This window comes from Hippichthys cyanospilos, chromosome 2 (genome assembly GCF_059441005.1).
Source record: "Hippichthys cyanospilos isolate Australia breed blue-spotted pipefish chromosome 2, RoL_Hcya_1.0, whole genome shotgun sequence".
In the NCBI taxonomy this organism is placed as follows: Eukaryota; Metazoa; Chordata; class Actinopteri; order Syngnathiformes; family Syngnathidae; genus Hippichthys; species Hippichthys cyanospilos.
In genome coordinates this window covers 12,374,085-12,391,883 of record NC_142370.1, presented here as the reverse complement: position 1 = coordinate 12,391,883, position 17,799 = coordinate 12,374,085, and the positions used below count along the sequence as shown (strand labels likewise).

The following is a 17,799-nucleotide window of genomic DNA, read 5'->3' as shown; positions in this document are numbered from 1 at the left end:
TTACTTCTCTCCTGAGGAATTATTCATTGGCACTGTGTCTCAATAGACGGCCATGAGGGCGATGCATATTTCATATCAACTTTTATTCTTAATCTCCCCCACTGTCAAAGTAAAGCAAGTCTTATAAAATTTGCCAAGATTCCATGTGCATGGCCTTTTGCACACAAGCACACACACACACAAGCATATACAGTAATCCCTCGTTTATCGCGGGGGTTACGTTCCAAAAATAACACGCGCAAAGTGAAATTCGTATTTTTTTTTCATTATTTTACAATGCAATACTAAACTGTAGAATGAAACCAAAAATCAAAACCTGCTTTAAAGCCCAAAATTTGTTTGAAACACTCATTTTAACATAGTAATACAAAGTTGGAAACATTGTCACTCGCGTATTTCACAGTCCCAGCTATGCCTCTTCTTCCTAAATACGCACATTGTTTTGAGCAGGTTTTGAGCTCTTTCTTTTTCTGAGCAAGATGATTTTTACAAACGGATATGCCCTGACATCGAATTAAAGTGAAGCCTCTTATATCATAACAATGCACTTGAAATTTCAATTTATTACATAAGAGATCTAGGTAAAAGTCAGATTTCCAAAGCTGTGCATTTCTCCGTTGCTCTCGGTAGACACACAGACGTGTGCTTTTCCTCTCGGCACGTCTACTAGTCCCAGAGACCAAGCTGTCAATCAATGTGCTTACGCACAAGGACAAATCCTCAAATAAAAAAAAAAACTTTTTTTAATGTTGCTCAGGCCACAAGCAATAACACTTTAATGTTTAAAAAAAAAAAAGTATTAATTTTGTCATGTTTGTTTGGAGTTTGTTTTTTGTTTTGCTGTTTCGGGGTTTTGTTAATGTTTTTAAGTTCATGTTTCTGATCCCCTCGCGTTTGCTGTTCTTGTTTGTATTCTCGTTAGTATGATTTCGTTCACCTGTCTGATAACCCCCCCCCCAAACCCCCCCCTAACCCTAACCCCCCCCCGTGTGTCAACCAATCGGGTTCCCCTGCCTTCCGTCCGTGTCCAGCTGTTTCGCGTTCTCCTAATTTAGCGTGAGTGTATTTAAGTCCTAGTTTAGTTGCTGTTAGTCGGGTTATTGTTTCCACTCCGAGTATCCTCCATCCAACAGTCCGAGTAGGCGCTGTGTTCCTGTCGTCTCCTTGTGCGTTACCATAAGTTTGTTTTGGTTGTTAATTTATATTTGTTGGTTTCTGTTGTCATCACATCTGTTTGTTATTATTCTTTCAAAGTGTATTGTTTTTAGCCTCAGCCTCCTTGGCCTACCTGCATTTTTGGGTCCCCTTCCCTTCTCATCTCCTCTCACCATGCCACGTCGTGACAAATTTTATTTTCAATAAAATGCATATTTGTAGAAAACAAAACATGACTTCATGCATGAATCCAAAACAAATATTCCTATGTTCAAGTAGATTATAATAATGATAATTATTATTATTATTATTATTATTATTATTATTATTATTATTTTTATTACACTAAGATTAGTCCAATTAAAATTGATTAAAAAAAATTGACATTATCAATACAGTACGTACGCAATTAACTTATGACCTTCTTTTTCCTCAGCCTATTCATTTGTGTCCACTGTTGTTTGCATATTGTCTCGGCAAGACAGCAAAATTATTTGCACCCTACCCAAGCATATGAGATAGTATGTCCTCTACTTAGCACATGAGGACTTAGTAGGGTAATTCCAATGCGTCAAAAGATGTACCCCAAAAAACAAATGTCCACTACAGTAGACACAAATGAATAGGCTGGGACTCAGGAAGGTATTACGTGCTTATTATAAAATAAATAAATCTAATAAAATCCTGTAAACACCATTTCCCCTAACAAAAGACTCTTTGTGAGCTATTGATTCACATAACTTTGATTCATAAACAGCATGTAAAATAATACTTCCTGGTGAGACAGCTAGTCGTTAATTTGTGTCACTGCTCACTTTTTCATTAAGGCGCACAGCATTATAAATACAGTAGATTTTTATCCCAGTGAGCAGGTCAGGGAGGTGCACTTTAATTTTCACGAATCAAATGTGGGCCGTTGGACAGAGCACTTAACTGTCCTTTTGCAACTCAGAGATACCTATATGCCTTTTTTCGCCTTAGCGCAAGCGTTAAATCCCTTGTGGACGCCTGCGTCTCCTGAGAGCTTTGTTCTCTTAAAGAATTCATTTGCATGCTATCGTGATGGAAGTTTGGATTTAGACAGCAGGGAGTCTCTCCCTTCACAATTAGAGGGACTCATTTACATCTCTCTTTTATCACAGGAGGAGAAGGAGGGGGAAGCCCAGGCCTTCTGGAATTTAATTACTTTTACGTTGACTGGCAGACGAATGGGGCTTGAGGCCTCGTTTACACAGGATTTTTTTTTTTCCCCCAAACTAACAAATTCTGCATTTTATTCACAACTTAAAAGCTTCCAGGTGCCTTGCTTACTGGTCAGGTCAAATTTGGCTTGGTTTTACATTTCACCTTCTTAACAGGCAGCAAAACAATCAATCAATCAGCCAATCATTTATGTTGCTTGATGGTGAAAGTTCATCCAATTTAGTTTCCAAGAAAAGAAAAACGAGCCAGATTGGCTCGAATAACTGAGCTCAGCTAGCAAAAAACTGACTTTCCATTCAATTTCCATAAAATGAACCCTGTATCCACATAAACAGTAAAGTTGAAATAAAAAAAAAAAAACAGATGCATATGGTGGACACTTCTTACGCGTGTGCCCAGTTGACTAGCTACCTTGACCATTAAACGACCTGTTACACTCTTTTCGTTTTAAATTCAAAGAATATGTTGAGCTTTGTAGAGTTTTTCCCAGTCCTGCTGTCAAAAATTGGAGCACTTCAGTATGCTCAAATGCTTGCTTTGTGCTTTCAGGTTTGATATTGATTCTCGAAGCCCCGACCTGGCCAAGCATGTAAGTAAAGCTCCTTATTTGTGGACCTGGAGCTTAAGTGCATGCCGTACGTCATCAGTGTTACTCATCATCATTTATTTTATTTTATTTTTTTCAATCTGCATGTCTCAATCTTTTTGGTTGTCTGCAAATCAAAATAGATTCCTTCTAAGCACCTCAATTTGAGTAAATGATGCATCATGTGCTAAAGCAATTAGTTTGCTTTTATTTTCATCGCAAGCAAAGTGGAAAACATTTTTTTAAATTCCCCTGGAGATAAACTAATCAAAATTACAGCTCCAACACACAATCAACCACCACACTCAAGCACACAGAGGTTTGCACTTTTGTCTGGAATGAAAAACTCTGCGCATGATTGCCATAACGTTCCAGCACAACGGTTTTCCAATTTCATTCTCCACAAAAAAAACAACTAAAAAGACAGATGATTCCTATTTTTTAATGTTATTTTCTTGCTGAATAATATATATATATATATATATATATATATATATATATATATATATATATATATATATATATATATCTATTGTTGATGTTGTTTATGAAAGTACGTTCCTCCCACCAGTGAAGAGGATAGCGAGTCTGATAAAAGTAAAAAGAAAAAGATTTGCAGTGCTTTTTGAGTGACTGTGTACTTTACTAATGTAATGTGAATAGTGCAGTATTTTGATTGTTTTTTTTCCTAAGAGAGACTTTCATTTGCATACGACCAAACATTCATTTTCTGAAGTCTTTCTGTGTGCTCCAGAAGCAGCCGGCTGATAAAACCCTTTCCAGCCTCGGTTGCTCTGTATGCCTCATCATTTGATCATCTTCCCCATTCCGCCCTCGATCCTTAGTGCCAGCCCGGTCTTCTCCAAATCAGCCTTTTTGCTCTCTATCTTGCTTGATGATGATTTAAGTGGCGTGTGCCTTCTGTTCCATGATATGCTCTCTTGTGTCAATGCTACTGCTGCCCGGTCTCTCGCTCTCCTCTTTCTTGATTTCTTTCTTCCGCCTCCTCCTCTTCTTCTTCCTCCTCCTTCTCCGCACTTGGGAAAAAGCCGGCCGACTTTAACGTACGTGTCTGCCTCAGATGTCCTCTCAATTCTGACTGTACGATGCCTTTAATGACGCTCACCTGCTTTCTTTGTCACTCCCGCCTGAACATGCCACCTGCCCTTTTGCCCAAACCTGCACCCTCTGTCCATGGCACTTACTGTCCCCCTCATGGCAGGACTTCCTGGGACAGGTCCATTGCACACTTGGGGAGATTGTGGGCTCTCCTGCAAGTCGCCTGGAGAAGTCTCTCAGGTAAGTTGGTTTTTTTTAACCCCCGTCTCTACCAATCTCTAAAATTTTTGACTGGATGGCACCTGCCCCACGACAGTCATTTAATCCGACCCATCAACCACATCAATGGAAACATGACATTAAAATCTCAAGGCATGGCGAGAGCTTTATATAGCACATTTCATACACAAGGCAAGTCAGTGCGATTCAAAAAAACAAGAGCATAATCCCTGAAAAGCAATTTTAAGCAAAAGGTATAGACCAAATCTACTATTCAAATTAATACAGAGGATCTCCAGAGGATATGTAATAATATCATGATATAAAAATACATTTATATGGTTTTCAAAGACCCTAAAGAAAGAAACTATGATGTGGTAGAGAATCAAGATGGGTGTGACGATCCTGTCAAGGCGATGATCAATTTGTCTACCCGCTAGCTGTGTAGAAAGGCCAAATCACAAAAGCGCGACTGCTGTCAAGGTCAGTTTTATTGTGGCAGAAGAGATGGAGAAATCAGCCCAAACATTTACAGAAGTGAATTATATTCAAATTTATGCTTAAAATTTGTGACAGTTTGCCCAGACAAAAGGCAAATCATTTTAAACGTGTGCCAGGGCAGAAAGGTGGTAGCTGAGTGTGTCCATCAATCTAAAAGAGCAGCTTGTGATAAAGGGAAAAGATTTCATCGCATATTCCAAGGCTTCATGTGGATGACAGCATGACACTTCTGACATTGGCCAGTTGTCAATTTTCACCACGGCGTGGACTCCAGCCAGGGGAGTTTTTAGCGTTAAGTCCTATGCAGGGCACAGGACATCTGTATGCAAGTGCCAAGACCCCAACCTTGGGTCTACTGGGGAAACTGAAGTATTGGATCGTGTATGGTAGGTGAAAGGTCAAAGGTGATTTGTTCAGGTAGGCTATAAGGGCATTGGTTGAGTACCATCGTGAAAAATATAGCGCCTGAAGTTAAAGTCCCCCTAAATATGGAAGGATTACCACCAATTTGTTTTTCAATTATGTTTTGAAAGTATTTCACTTAAGTTACTGATAGAAAATTGCTGATATTATTTCTTTCTTCGAGGAAAAAATGTCTACTTTTATACCGTATTATCCGGACTATAAGCCACACTGGTATATAAGCCGCAGCAGCAAAATATGAGCAAAAAAAAAAGATTTTTTGTCACAAATAAACCGCACTGGACTATAAGCCGCAATGAAGCACATGAGATATTACGGTAAAAAAATACGGTGCTTATGGTACCTTGTATAATATCACCTCATCCTTTTAATGCACACGTTATGGGGATTTTTATCTAAAGCATAGGTGTCAAACCTATCCTGCAGTTTCTTTTCAATATTTTTCTCTTCAACTGACTAGCATCATTTTCAAGCTCCTGCAGATTTTGTTGATGAGCTCATCATTAGCATCAGGTGTGTAGGGGGGAAAAACCTGGAAAACATGCTGGATACAGGCCTTCGAGGAGCGGTTTGACACCAGTCATCCAAAGGAAGGTTGTCTTTTGTGCCTGTTGAAAAATATAAATTACTGGCAGAGCCAGAATATTGCTTTATTCAGACAATCCAATCATACTGTAATATATTCGTTTCAGTAGGTTCCATCAGGTTCACTAGACTGTGTGGTCTTTTTAATATTTTTTTTCAATGAACATTCTATCGGTCCAGCACTGGGCTTGTGGTTAACGTTTTCATCCGGCCCCTCTGTCCATTTAACTTTGACACCCCTGCGCTGGAGCCGTCTGTATATACAGTGCATCATTTTGAATCATAGGACCACGTGCTTGCCAATGGGGCGGCTAATTGAACACGACCGAAGGCTTCCTCACAGAAATGACTGTCATTAGCAACGTAATATAGATGGAAGAGTTGATTGCAACCACTGTGAGGCTGCTATGTCACTTGGTCCTTTTTCATGCTCCCTTTGAAAAAAAGAAAAAAAAAAAAGGCTTGCTTGTATTCAGATGTTACCGACAATTTTTTCCCTTTATTTTCTTTAGCCGGTTGTCACTCGGGGAAGTGAAGGGAATAAGAATGTCATTGCGTGGTATAATAATACTATACATATGACAATAAAACTCTTGAATCTTTAATTGCTGATCAACTCTCTCAAAGTGGAACACATACACAACAACAAAAAAAAGTCCTAAAATGGCAGTAATCTTATTTGATACTAAGTACATACAGGCGGCTCCAGTGCAGGAGTGTCAAAGTTAAATGGACAGAGGGGCCAGATGAAAACGTTAACCACAAGCCCAGGGCTGGACCAATAGAATGTTCAAAAACAACGTTTCAAAATAAATGTTAAAGCCATTTGAATAAATCCGAATTTAAAGATTTTGCAGGTTTTTTTCCAACAAAAATACTAGTAATTTAAAAGCATATTTATACTGAAATTACTGTCATTTCTGAGTAACATTTACTGAAATGTCCATGGTTTTCCATTGTTTTAAAGTTCAATTCTACAGTTTTTACCCTCAACAGCCACTAGTAGCACAAAACAGCTGATGATATCACTCTCGTGCATCTTTTAGCTGTGACAATGCCAAAATCATGCAACTGAATGATTTTTTTCACGATATATATTGATTGCTCCTTTTGCACACACTTGTCCATAGCTGTACCAAAGCAATCTTTTTTTTTTTTTTTTTTTTTGAACAGTGTTACGATTTTGGTTTTCATATGTGTGTGATGGTCTTCATAGGTCAGCCGCGATTAACAGGGAAAGTGTGATTATGTTAAATTAGGCATAATTGTCCTCACTGGTCAGGGTTAGATTTTGCGGATGGTAGCTAGAAATGAATGCTTTTCTGCGCATGTTTTCCTTTTTCACACAATACAACGTGAATATGGTGTGAGTCCTTCCATGCGTGCCCTTCGGTTGCTGATAACAGGATGAGAAGCAGCAAACCTTAGGGCACGGACACTTTACCGGTATTGATTCTCCTTCTTAACTGATGCAACATCTCACTTACCAGCAGCGTTCGGTGATGATTATTCAACTGCTGACATGTTGAAAGCTTTCCGTTGAGCCCACGGTGAAAATCCAAATTTCAACATTTGTTCCTAAAAAAATGGCTCAGCTACATTTCTTTGACATGCATCCTACCGTTCAAAAATAGGGACTGGAAAAATGCGTGTAGAAAGGGAATGTGTTAGCCATGCTTTTAAAGGAGCCCTCCCCTAGGCATATTGCATCAATGGCTTGCTTTCAGAAGTCCTTTTTTACCCTTTTTTTGTACACTCTACACCTTTCATTTACTCTCCTACTTATAGCCACTTTCCACTGTTCTTCCTAAATCCCCATAGTCTCTAGCCTATATTTTAGTTCTCTCTACTGACCAACATTCTCATTTGTTCTCTACTTACCGTCAGTGTTTTATTAATTACTAAATTATAGCGTAAAATATGATCCGTTCAAAATTCCACTTTGCCGCTTCTCATATTTGTATTAGATCAGACAAAACGCACCAGCGTACCAAGTGTAATGGCTGGCCGGCTGGTGCACTTGTAGCAACCAGATCTAAGCGCTCCTGCTCCCACATGCGTGTACATCTATGTGAAAGATGATGCCTTAGAACAAGGAACATTGGCACAGTGAGTGAGTGTTTAGCAAGTATGCCTTGCAGTTCTGCGTAATGGTTTTGAATTAGAACTTACTGTGCGGTGCAGGGCTACGGTAGTTTTCAATGTTCCTTTATAGTTCATTTTTATTTAATTTTGATATTCCTCTCAGCCCCTCCCCCCAAAAAGCTAAGTACAAAGAAGATTTTTCTCAGTCCGACCACCGTGCTTAGCAAGTTTTCAACCCAATTCCCAAACCTTCTTTTTACTCTATGACTGTGCCGTAGTGCCGAAATATTTAAATTTGACCTTGAATGCTAATTCATTAAAATAATTGAAAAATAACGAAACGAACATTTTTGCTCTCATTCTGAGTTCTATTTTCATACATGTCAAACGTAGTTTCTTTTTTAAGCAATTTGATTTTTGTGTCATGACTTGTTTCTATCGTTTCAGTTTGTGTCAGCTTTTGTGATTTGTAATATCCTTTGTTGTGGTCTGTGTTCTTCTCATCCTTGAGTGTGTTTTCTTTGCACGTGCCAGCTTCCTCTAATATTTTGAAGCATGTATGTATTCATTGAGTTGAGAAAATAGTTGTCTATAAGTAACCCGCGATGTACTAGCGACCAATCCAGGGTGTCCACACTGGGATAGGCAGCGGCTGACCCGTCAATGAATGTGTGATCGAAAAAAGAAGCATAAAGAAGTGCTTTGTTTGCTTTTGTTGTGATGCTTGTTCTTAGATTCTTCAGTGCAGCACAAGAGCTAAACACCCATCACAATTATTTATTTGGACAGGCAAAGTGATCATTGTCCTAAAACTGTGATGTGACTTATTGAGAGGCATGTATCGTTGCTGTTTATGGTTGAGCAAATGGACGGCTAAATGAGTGAGGGATGTCGGTGAAAAACATGTGTAAAGGTTGGTATATTATGCATTGCCCGCGGGAAGCAGTTGCATATGTTACAAGATAATGGAGTCCATTATACAGACGGTATTAACCTTTTACTGCTGGCCCGGCAAATTACACACGCACGTTGGAACATAGGAGTGCCTCTGAGCATTGCATGTGCATGAAGCCACTTCATCACATGCACTGAGATTCTGCAAGGACGGATTGTTGGGAGTTGGATCGAAATGGCGCAATCAGTTCTTTTTGTAATCGACTTGGAGATTGCCTACATTGTTGACATTTTTCTTTGTTTTGAGAAAATGAAGCATTTGAATTGTGTTGCGTTTCAACCTCACTAATAGACGTTGTTTTGTTTGTTTTTTCATGATTTGAGCACCGTCGCTTGCACACTTTCACTGCTGCGACGAATGAAAGCTTTCCCGAGCACCGGCGGCGGAACGCAGAGCCGCTAAACTTTGCCCTCACCGATCGTCAAATCAATTCATCGGATGAAATGAAGTGCAGTTTGTATCTACGGTCTACTTTATGCTCGGCGCGGAGGTCAAGGCGACCCTGTCTAACATGATATGACTGCCATTATTCGGTAGTGGGCTCAAACTCAAGTACAAGAAAAGGCTAGAACACATCTGTAAATAAAGACGATTAGTTTCTGTGTAATCAAGATGATGGATGTGTTTGTGTATGTTAAAATTTTCTCAGAAACACAATTTTTGCTTAAGGCGCTTAAACAGTGCATCTGGGAAATATGTTTTTGTTAGGTTGAAACACTTCCAAAAAAAAAAAAACGTTAACCCTTTCCTGGGCACAGCGGCCACATTCGTTCGACACAAAATGGCTGAAAGTCGTTTCAGTCGTTGCTTAAATTCCAACGTAACCTTAAATTTCCCTAAAATCTGAATATGATTTAAAAAGATTCAGATTTAAAAATAGCTAAATGTATGCCTAATAAAGGACAATTTTGCCTGTTTGCGCTATCGGCTGAAAGTGAACCTCCTAACTCAATTGATTTCCAAGTTAAGGCCCATTTAGGTTGAGGTGCCACACCCACTACTGGGGTTGAGGAATTGCACACTAAATTTGTGAGCATGTTTGGAGTCTCATCTATTTTTTTAAGGTAAGTACAGACTTGTAAATTGTTGTCTATCATAATCTGAAGATAAAGCATTTATTAGTGTACTATTTAAGAGATATTAACCCTTTAAAATTGTTTTTTGAAAAACACAATACATATTTTTGACATTTTGGGGTCCATAGCTTGGAAATGTTTTCTGTTGATGGTGACCTTTGAATTGATTTATCATATTTGTATTGAAGGAGTTTCAAGGCACTTGGGCTTTTGGTGGACGTAGAGGCACTATTTTTGAATATCCAGAAATAGTCCAGAAATATTTCTGGCAGGAAAAACTGACCTACATGAATGAACATGGACTAAAACAAGGATATCAGCTATGTAAAATATATAATTACATGTATATTAACTCTTTGGACACTACACAATACATGCAGTACATGATTTGGATTCATTTTATATATTTATTTATTTATTTATTTTTAGATCATAAGGGGGAGGTTCGGCATTTGAGTGGTTAGCACGTCTACCTCGGTTAAGGGATTCCAGGGGAAATTGCAATACGTTAGGGAATTTGAAGGTGTTTCCAAACTTTTGATTGGTACTGTATCTAAGGATTCACAGTCTTTGCTCAAGGGTTAGGGTTAGGGTTAGGGTTAGGGTGGGCAGTTTTGCCCATTCATTTTTCCACTGTATCTTCATATCCATCTGCTTGGATTTTTTTCAGATCTCCCCAGAAATATTTGATTGGACACAAGTCCACGCTCTGGATGGCCCATATACGAACATTCACAGCAGTTTTGAAAACCAAATTAATACTACTCTCAAAGTTAGCTGGATGAGCGCATCACACTTTTTTTTTTGTTGTTGTTGTGAGTTGGCGAGACTGTGCTTTGGGGCCGCGGCCTTGTGAAAGGTCAATTTTGGATAGCGGTAGTATACAACTGGGGTTGATCAGAAGCAGCACTTCTCACAGAAAAAAACATTTGTTTTGGTGTCCTTTGAATTAGCCACTGCACTTTTGAAAAATCCTGCTGAGGTGAAGGATTATGGATGCTTGTCAGTGTATGACGATCAAGAGGATTAGTGGTAAAATCCCCCTTTCATTCCTTGTGGCAACCTTGTGGTCTTCTTTTGGAGTGGGATGCGTTCTGCGTCGTGGCACCAAGACAGATTACCTGCCCACTTCCCATTTCTGCTGTTCTCTTACTCAACTCTGTCACCAGGCACATGTTTTCATAAGAACCAAAGCTGAATCATAACCTGAGCATTTGCGATGAAATCATTCTGTTCACTGGCAACCTTCCAATTTCTTTGCTCTCGGGTTCACGCTACATGCTTAAAGCGACACCATTATTTATTTATTTTGGGACACATTTGACTTTAATGTTTGTATATAAATGCAAAAGTAAATACAAAACGGGAGCCACAAACACCTTTGTGACATCTAAAGTGAAGATAAGATAAGATAAGTGAAGATAAGATGGAAATGCCATCAGATTCAAGTTTGTTCAACACATTGACAGGTCAAAACATTCTTGAAAATGCACAGCTGTCAACTGACAGTCTTTCCAGTTCATGAAGCAAAATCCACATCGTAAAGTTGATGGAGAAAGTACCAGCGTGTTGCCCGGATTTTCTTGAATGAGTTCAGTATTAATTTACAATGCAAGGAAAGAAAATAAAACATTGAACTGGAATGTGTTTTCAACCTTTTGACTGATACTGGCATCCAAAGTCTATGTTGTTTTTATTTTAAAAGAAGTAGCATAATCTTCACATTTACCACTACTTTTAGAAAACCAACACTCGACCATAATTTTAATCAAAATGGAGAACTCCTTTTCCAAAGTTAGAAAGAGCTACAAAATGAAAGTACCAAATGTGACGCTGGAGCCGTGGGTTGCACACCGCTGCACGAGTAGAAGCAAACAGATCAAGGACAACCAAACGATAAAGTGAATAGTATCTAATGTGTCGCTTTTACTCCGCGTGTAATGTAATGTTTGATGTTTATTCATGTTTTAGTCAATATTTTATGTCAGCGCTTCATCTGAGCATAACACTGCAAATATAAAGACCGCACCCTGCACCAGCTGCTGTATGGAGGGGAAAAAAAAAATCATCTTGCATGCTCACACTCGGACTGTTGAGCAGACAACCCTCCCCCTTCCCCCTGCGTGACATGGTGCAGCGTTGTTAAATATCAAGAACATCCCTCATCTTAATGACCTCGTGTGAGCAGCATCAACAATCGCTTCCTTCCTTCTCCCTCTTTTGGACTTTACTCTCACCTTCAACCACATTTCATATACGGAATGGCAACCTGGATGAACATCAGGCTGCCTCCAGATGGTCAGATTATAGAAGCCATGCATACAGTGCAGCCTGACCATCCATATTTATGAGAAAATTAATGCAGCTCTCATTTTCTAAAATTGTTGTTTTTCCCGGAGGAAGGAAACACAGCGATGCCTGGAGATTCATGATATAGAACAAAAATTTGGTGGCCACGCTTTTAACTCGAAAGACTCATTGTTGTAAATTGTCTTTGCCCATTGATACGGAGGAACGTGCCATCAATCCGTTAACCCCCCCCCCCCGCAGAAAAAAACAAAACATTGGAATGTGTTTTTAACATTGACGGCTTTTAGACGTCAAGATCAATGTTTACTGGGCTGGCGATGAATAAGTTCACTCACTGACTGCCATTTACAACTACTGTCTATAAATCATCCATTTTAACTGGACTGGCAGTGAATATTGCACTTGAATATAAATACAATAGTTTAGCTAGTTTTCTGCTTCAAGAGGCATCACAGTGCGAAGTATATATAGGCGAGTGGTAAATAGAAATTAAGTGGCTATGGATAATCCTGTGTGCTGTTCTTCACAGATGAAAATAAAAACATATTTGTAATTGGTTTTGTATTTCCTGTTAATATAAATTGCTCCACCGTTTGTGTTCCACCGTTTGTGTTCAAATTTCCATTTCTATAAAGGGTTAACACCAGAGCAGAGGCGTAATTTGGTATCTCACCTATAATATTTGCATTATTCTTTGGCATTAGGATAACCTTACTTTTCCAAGGCAGAATTACAGTATGTGGTTGTTTTTGTTTTCCAACAGGAAAGTCAACTCCCAGATAAAGTTTCTTTGCAATAGTCTGATCAATGTAGCCGTGCTAATGTAAATTCTATTCAAAATTGCTTATGGCATATGGACTAAGCAGCAAAATCCACTGTTTGCATCCATCTCAGGGATGGCCATTTTGCCACTTACTATCGACTGAAAATGACCAATCACGGCTCGCCCGTTTCCTGGGGGTGTGGTCATGTGACATTTGCAATCCAGGAAATCAAAGGTCAATCTCACTCTAAAGTGGACACTGATTGGTTATCATTATGCTTGGCATAACCTACAGGTTCAGGAGTTATCAGTCCGAGGAAGTGTACATCTAACTTTAAAACAATTTGTTATTCTAATGTTGATTTGTAATAATTTGGCGACTGACAAACGAAAAAAGCACTATTCCTCAGAATGAGAATTTGAATTCTACAGCCAGCACTTGACCTTAGTCTCAAATACATCACGAGATAAATGGTTACAACTGCATCTGCTTAAAGAAAATAAATGAGTCTTTGATATGCCACAATACTGCAAAATCTGTAAATGGGTGAGATTTTTTTTTCCGATTTCAGGTGAATTTACAAAGGGATTAATTTGATCAAGTGATTACAAATCCTAATGATTTTCTCATGTTTTTCATCTCTTGACAACACAAATATGTTCACAACGCGTACTTTTCTGTCAGTTGTGCGCAAACTGCTGATCTGAAGAGGAGATAGCCCCATTGCATCCACCTGATGACAACTAGTGTTGAAAAAGTTGGAATGGGCAGCAAAATTAGATTGGCAAGCATGCGTCTCAGCAGATTATGGAAAAATTTTCCAGTTGCACACCCTACCTCCACATTTTTCAGGGAACCTCATACTCGTGTGTGCATCTACTCTGCTTTGCATGCCACCGTTTCCCGCATACACAAAAGCGGTGATGCATGGGCGGACGCGGCAATACTCACGATACCGCATATTGCCCTTCCTTTATGATGCCACGGCATTGCAGGAGAGGCAGTTTTGACTGCATGTCATAAAGCATGACTGAGCTTATTTGCAGGGCGAACTGCTGCGGATTCGCAAGCTGTTGGCTCGCATTACCTGCAGCAGGCTGTGTCCGTCAAGCAGGTTAGCGCAGGAAGCTGCACATTTCACATCATTTCATCATCAAAGTGATGATGCCAGCATTCCGATCAGCAGCCGACGTTTCCACTGAGGGCAATAACAACAACAAAAAACTATACACTGTATGTTGCTGTATTGCTTCCTCCAAATGCAAATGAATCTGCCACTGTCCTTCTATTTTTAATTAAGTATTCGTAATTCCATGTGAGGCATTCCAAACACTTTTCATTAGACGGGATGGAAACACAGAACTTGTGCTTCTTTGGGGGCCGACACCCGTTTATTCCGCACTCCGTCCGAACGCTCCCTCTTATTGCCCCGCTCTCACATTATCACCCCGGAGACCTTCCTTCATGACAGTGTTTACAGTAAGCTAAGGTTATGGTTTACTTAACTGAGGGAACGGATTACTAAACTGAAGGTACTGATTAGTAAATTGAGGGAACGGATTAGTAAACTGAGGGTAGGGATTAGTGCAAATATTTTGGTTTTGATACTCTGGCATCCAAAAGTTACAACAAAAGTAAAAACCAAAACTAAACTCAGAGGGAAAACAGCAACAGGGAGACTCAAAATTCTCTGGGCCGGAACGTCAGACTGCAAAACACGACGACGTATGGCGTAGGCAATAACTCAACAACACGCAGGAACAAAAATGGGGCTTAAATACATGGACACTAATTACCCAAACGCAATAGCTGGGAGGGAACAATTTGCAGGGGGAGATGATTGGTGGACACACGAGGGGCAGGTAAACACAGGCCGGTGAAAAAAATCAAACTAACGTAGGCTGACATGAGAGGAACAGCAACAGGAACCACATAAACAGAAAAGAGCAGAGCCCCTCCAAAATAAACCCACAACCAATAACCAACAGAACATGACATATTTCCCGCAACGGTAAACTAAGCTTGTATGAGGGCCAATGCTGCATGTTTCATTTCTGGAGAATGGCAAGCCAAGCATTCGTTGGAATAAACAAACGCTCTGCTGGATTTCACCGCTAGCATTTGGCCATTTCCTTTTGCCTTGCTTGGCGGTGGCCGGGTGATTGCTTTGACGAGCAGGAGCAAAGCCCAAAACGTGGAGGAAAAAATGCCTACAAATGGGCATGTCGCCAAAACAAACAGTTCATCCCGGTCACATCAACAACTTCACAAAGCTTGTGCTGCATTTCAAAAGTTTAAGCTGTTAGCAAGCACTAAACTGTGAACTCCACAAAACGGCTTACACAAGCAAACACACATGCACGCACACATACTCCCTTGAATTTTCAGACACCCGGACCAATAACACTTGATATGTAAAATTTAAAATGAAAGCGTCAAGCATTGACTTGAGATTCTGTAGAAAACTGTGAATTCAGAGGAGGTTTGTGCAATTCTGTTTGATTTTATTTCTGACATATAATCAACCTAGTGTCAGGATTTTATATAATATTAGCAAAAGGACTCAATAAGGTCTTCGGTCCATGTACTTATGTTCTATATTTAGTTCATAAACAAAAATCTAAAACCGAATTCAGGTCCATATTTTCAATGTTTGTTTTCATAACAAAAATAGGATAACCATTTTGGCAACCATTTTCAAAAATAGCAATAAAATATACAGAGATTTCTGGAACGGGCGCAAATTTTTATAGCTATATTTCCAATATTCAGTTTTCCATCGTTGCAAGTTCCAGCCTGGGTGATTCGCACAGGAAGTACAGTAGTTCTGAAGCCATTCTTTTAGCGTGCGGCTGGTGAAGATAACGATTGAACGCTTGAGTCACATCCTCTTTAAAGGAGACAAACACCTTACATTCAAGGAAAGGGACGTGACTGGACAAAGCTGCCAGAATATTGCTGCGGTTGAGCTAGCCTCTAAGTGAAAAGGTGAATTCAAGCCAACTGCCTCCCATTTCTTTCATTCTCGACAAGATGACCTTCAAAATAAAAGGCTCCCGCTTGACTGACATGAACGCGTACACTTCAGCTTATAAACAATTATATTATTTGTAAATGTGCTGTTCCCGTAACATCCGTAGTTGAAAAATGAAAAAAACTGAATGAAAAAAAAGTGCATTTTAAATAGCCATACCGACATACGAGACAGCTCATGAAGGTGAAATGCCGCCTCTCATCTGCGGCATTTTCCGAAAATAGGCCGGCTAACTTGGCTGGGTCTTTTCGAGTGGAGGCTGGCTTGACCGCACTATTTATTGCCTTGTTGATAGCATCCTCTAATTGTGTCGGAAACATCCCTTCTGGAAATTTGTGCAAAAATCATCTCACACTCATTTCCGAAGATCTTCTATGCATACCGATAAACTTGGTGGAAATGTCTGCATGCGAGAGATTTAAAGCAAGCTTTATTTCTTATTGAATTTCGACAGGGTTCGAGGTACACCATCCCACTCAATCAGTTTATGTTAGCACTACCGCTAGGGATGGGTTAAAACATGGCTTCCTTGTGTTAAATGTTCAGTAAATCAAACCAAAATTTCAATGAACTCAATAACAGATTGTTATGAACAAAGACCTTTCTTGCTTTGTGAAGAATATGAAGATTTGACGGTATGTCAGAGTAACAGAGTGCACAGGCAAATTTTGGCAGGAAGGACCTCCTCGCTCATATACTTCACTTCAGGTGTCAAATTCGGGTCCCTGAGTGCCGGTATACTGCATGTTTTCCAGGTTTCTATGCTCAAAACACTTGATTCAAAATAATTAGCTCATCAACAAGCTCTGCAGGAGCTTGAAATGATTCTAATCATTTGAATCATGTCTGTTTGGAAAGAAATATCAAAAACCGGCCCTAGAGGATTGGACACCTAAGGTTTGACACCTTAGATCATTGTTCTCGTTTGCCTGCATCCCTGCGTCATAGACGCATCAGTTTTGACAAGACACAAAATTTCAAATCAATGTACGTTGGATGCCTTGTTTTTTTACATCAAAATATGAAAGGTTTTGAGCACAGAAAATGATTTTGCAGATCAAAATCTGTCTGAGCTTGCGTATGCCCCCTCATCGCGCTCAGCCTGGCACACGTTACGAATATGCCACAAAGCCAGCCAATCAGAGTTAACAAAGGTACACTGATTGACCGTTTAGCCTCCAATTACATCTCTTGTTACATTCACCTAGAAAAAAACAAACGAGATCACCACACGGACTTTAAGCTGGAATTATATCACTAAAGTGCAAAAATTAAGAAGGTAGTTCTATCACAAGACAATAATAATAATAATAATAATAATAATAATAATAATAATAATAATAATACGCCCTTACATTGTCTTCAAAGAAGTCCACCTTCCCCCGCACAATTAGCTGCGACGCGATCTCGTTTGCTTTTTCCAACTGAACATAACAAGCAACCTAATTGGAGACCAAATAGTCAATCAGTGTACTTTTGCTCACTGTGATTGGATGGCTTTGTGGCACGTTTTTTAAGGTGTGCGCCAAGATGAGCATGCAGAGAGCTACAAGTTGAGCGTCACAGGGAGGGGAATTGTGTGTGACCAATGAGAGATTTAGAGCGAGACAAACATTTTTCTGTGCTCAAAATCATTCATTGTGTGCTCAAAATTTATCATTGTTTGTTCATTATATTTTTTTTCTGTGCTCAAAATCGAGCCTTGCTTGCGCAAAAGTTTTATTGCTCGCTCATGATCGTGGCACAAGTACAATTCCATTAAAAAAAAAAAAAAATGCTCTCTTTATGCCTAAATAAGATAAACTCGCCAATTTCTTTTGTATCTGTGACAAGTCAAACAAGAC

The 17,799-nt window shown here is 39.5% G+C and overlaps 1 protein-coding gene across 2 annotated transcripts in view; it reads left to right on the top strand.

Moving 5' to 3' along the window:
- Positions 1–17,799, top strand: part of cpne5a (copine Va) — a 95,180-nt gene that overhangs the window by 22,405 nt on the left and 54,976 nt on the right. Inside the window, exons 5-7 of one of the 2 annotated variants that reach the window (XM_088407821.1) lie at positions 2,908–2,947; positions 3,994–4,008; positions 4,167–4,243. In XM_088407821.1, coding sequence (XP_088263947.1) covers positions 2,908–2,947; positions 3,994–4,008; positions 4,167–4,243 — 132 coding nt within the window. The remainder of the gene's footprint in view (positions 1–2,907; positions 2,948–3,993; positions 4,009–4,166; positions 4,244–17,799) is intronic. The other variant, XM_088407822.1, reaches the window with a different exon arrangement.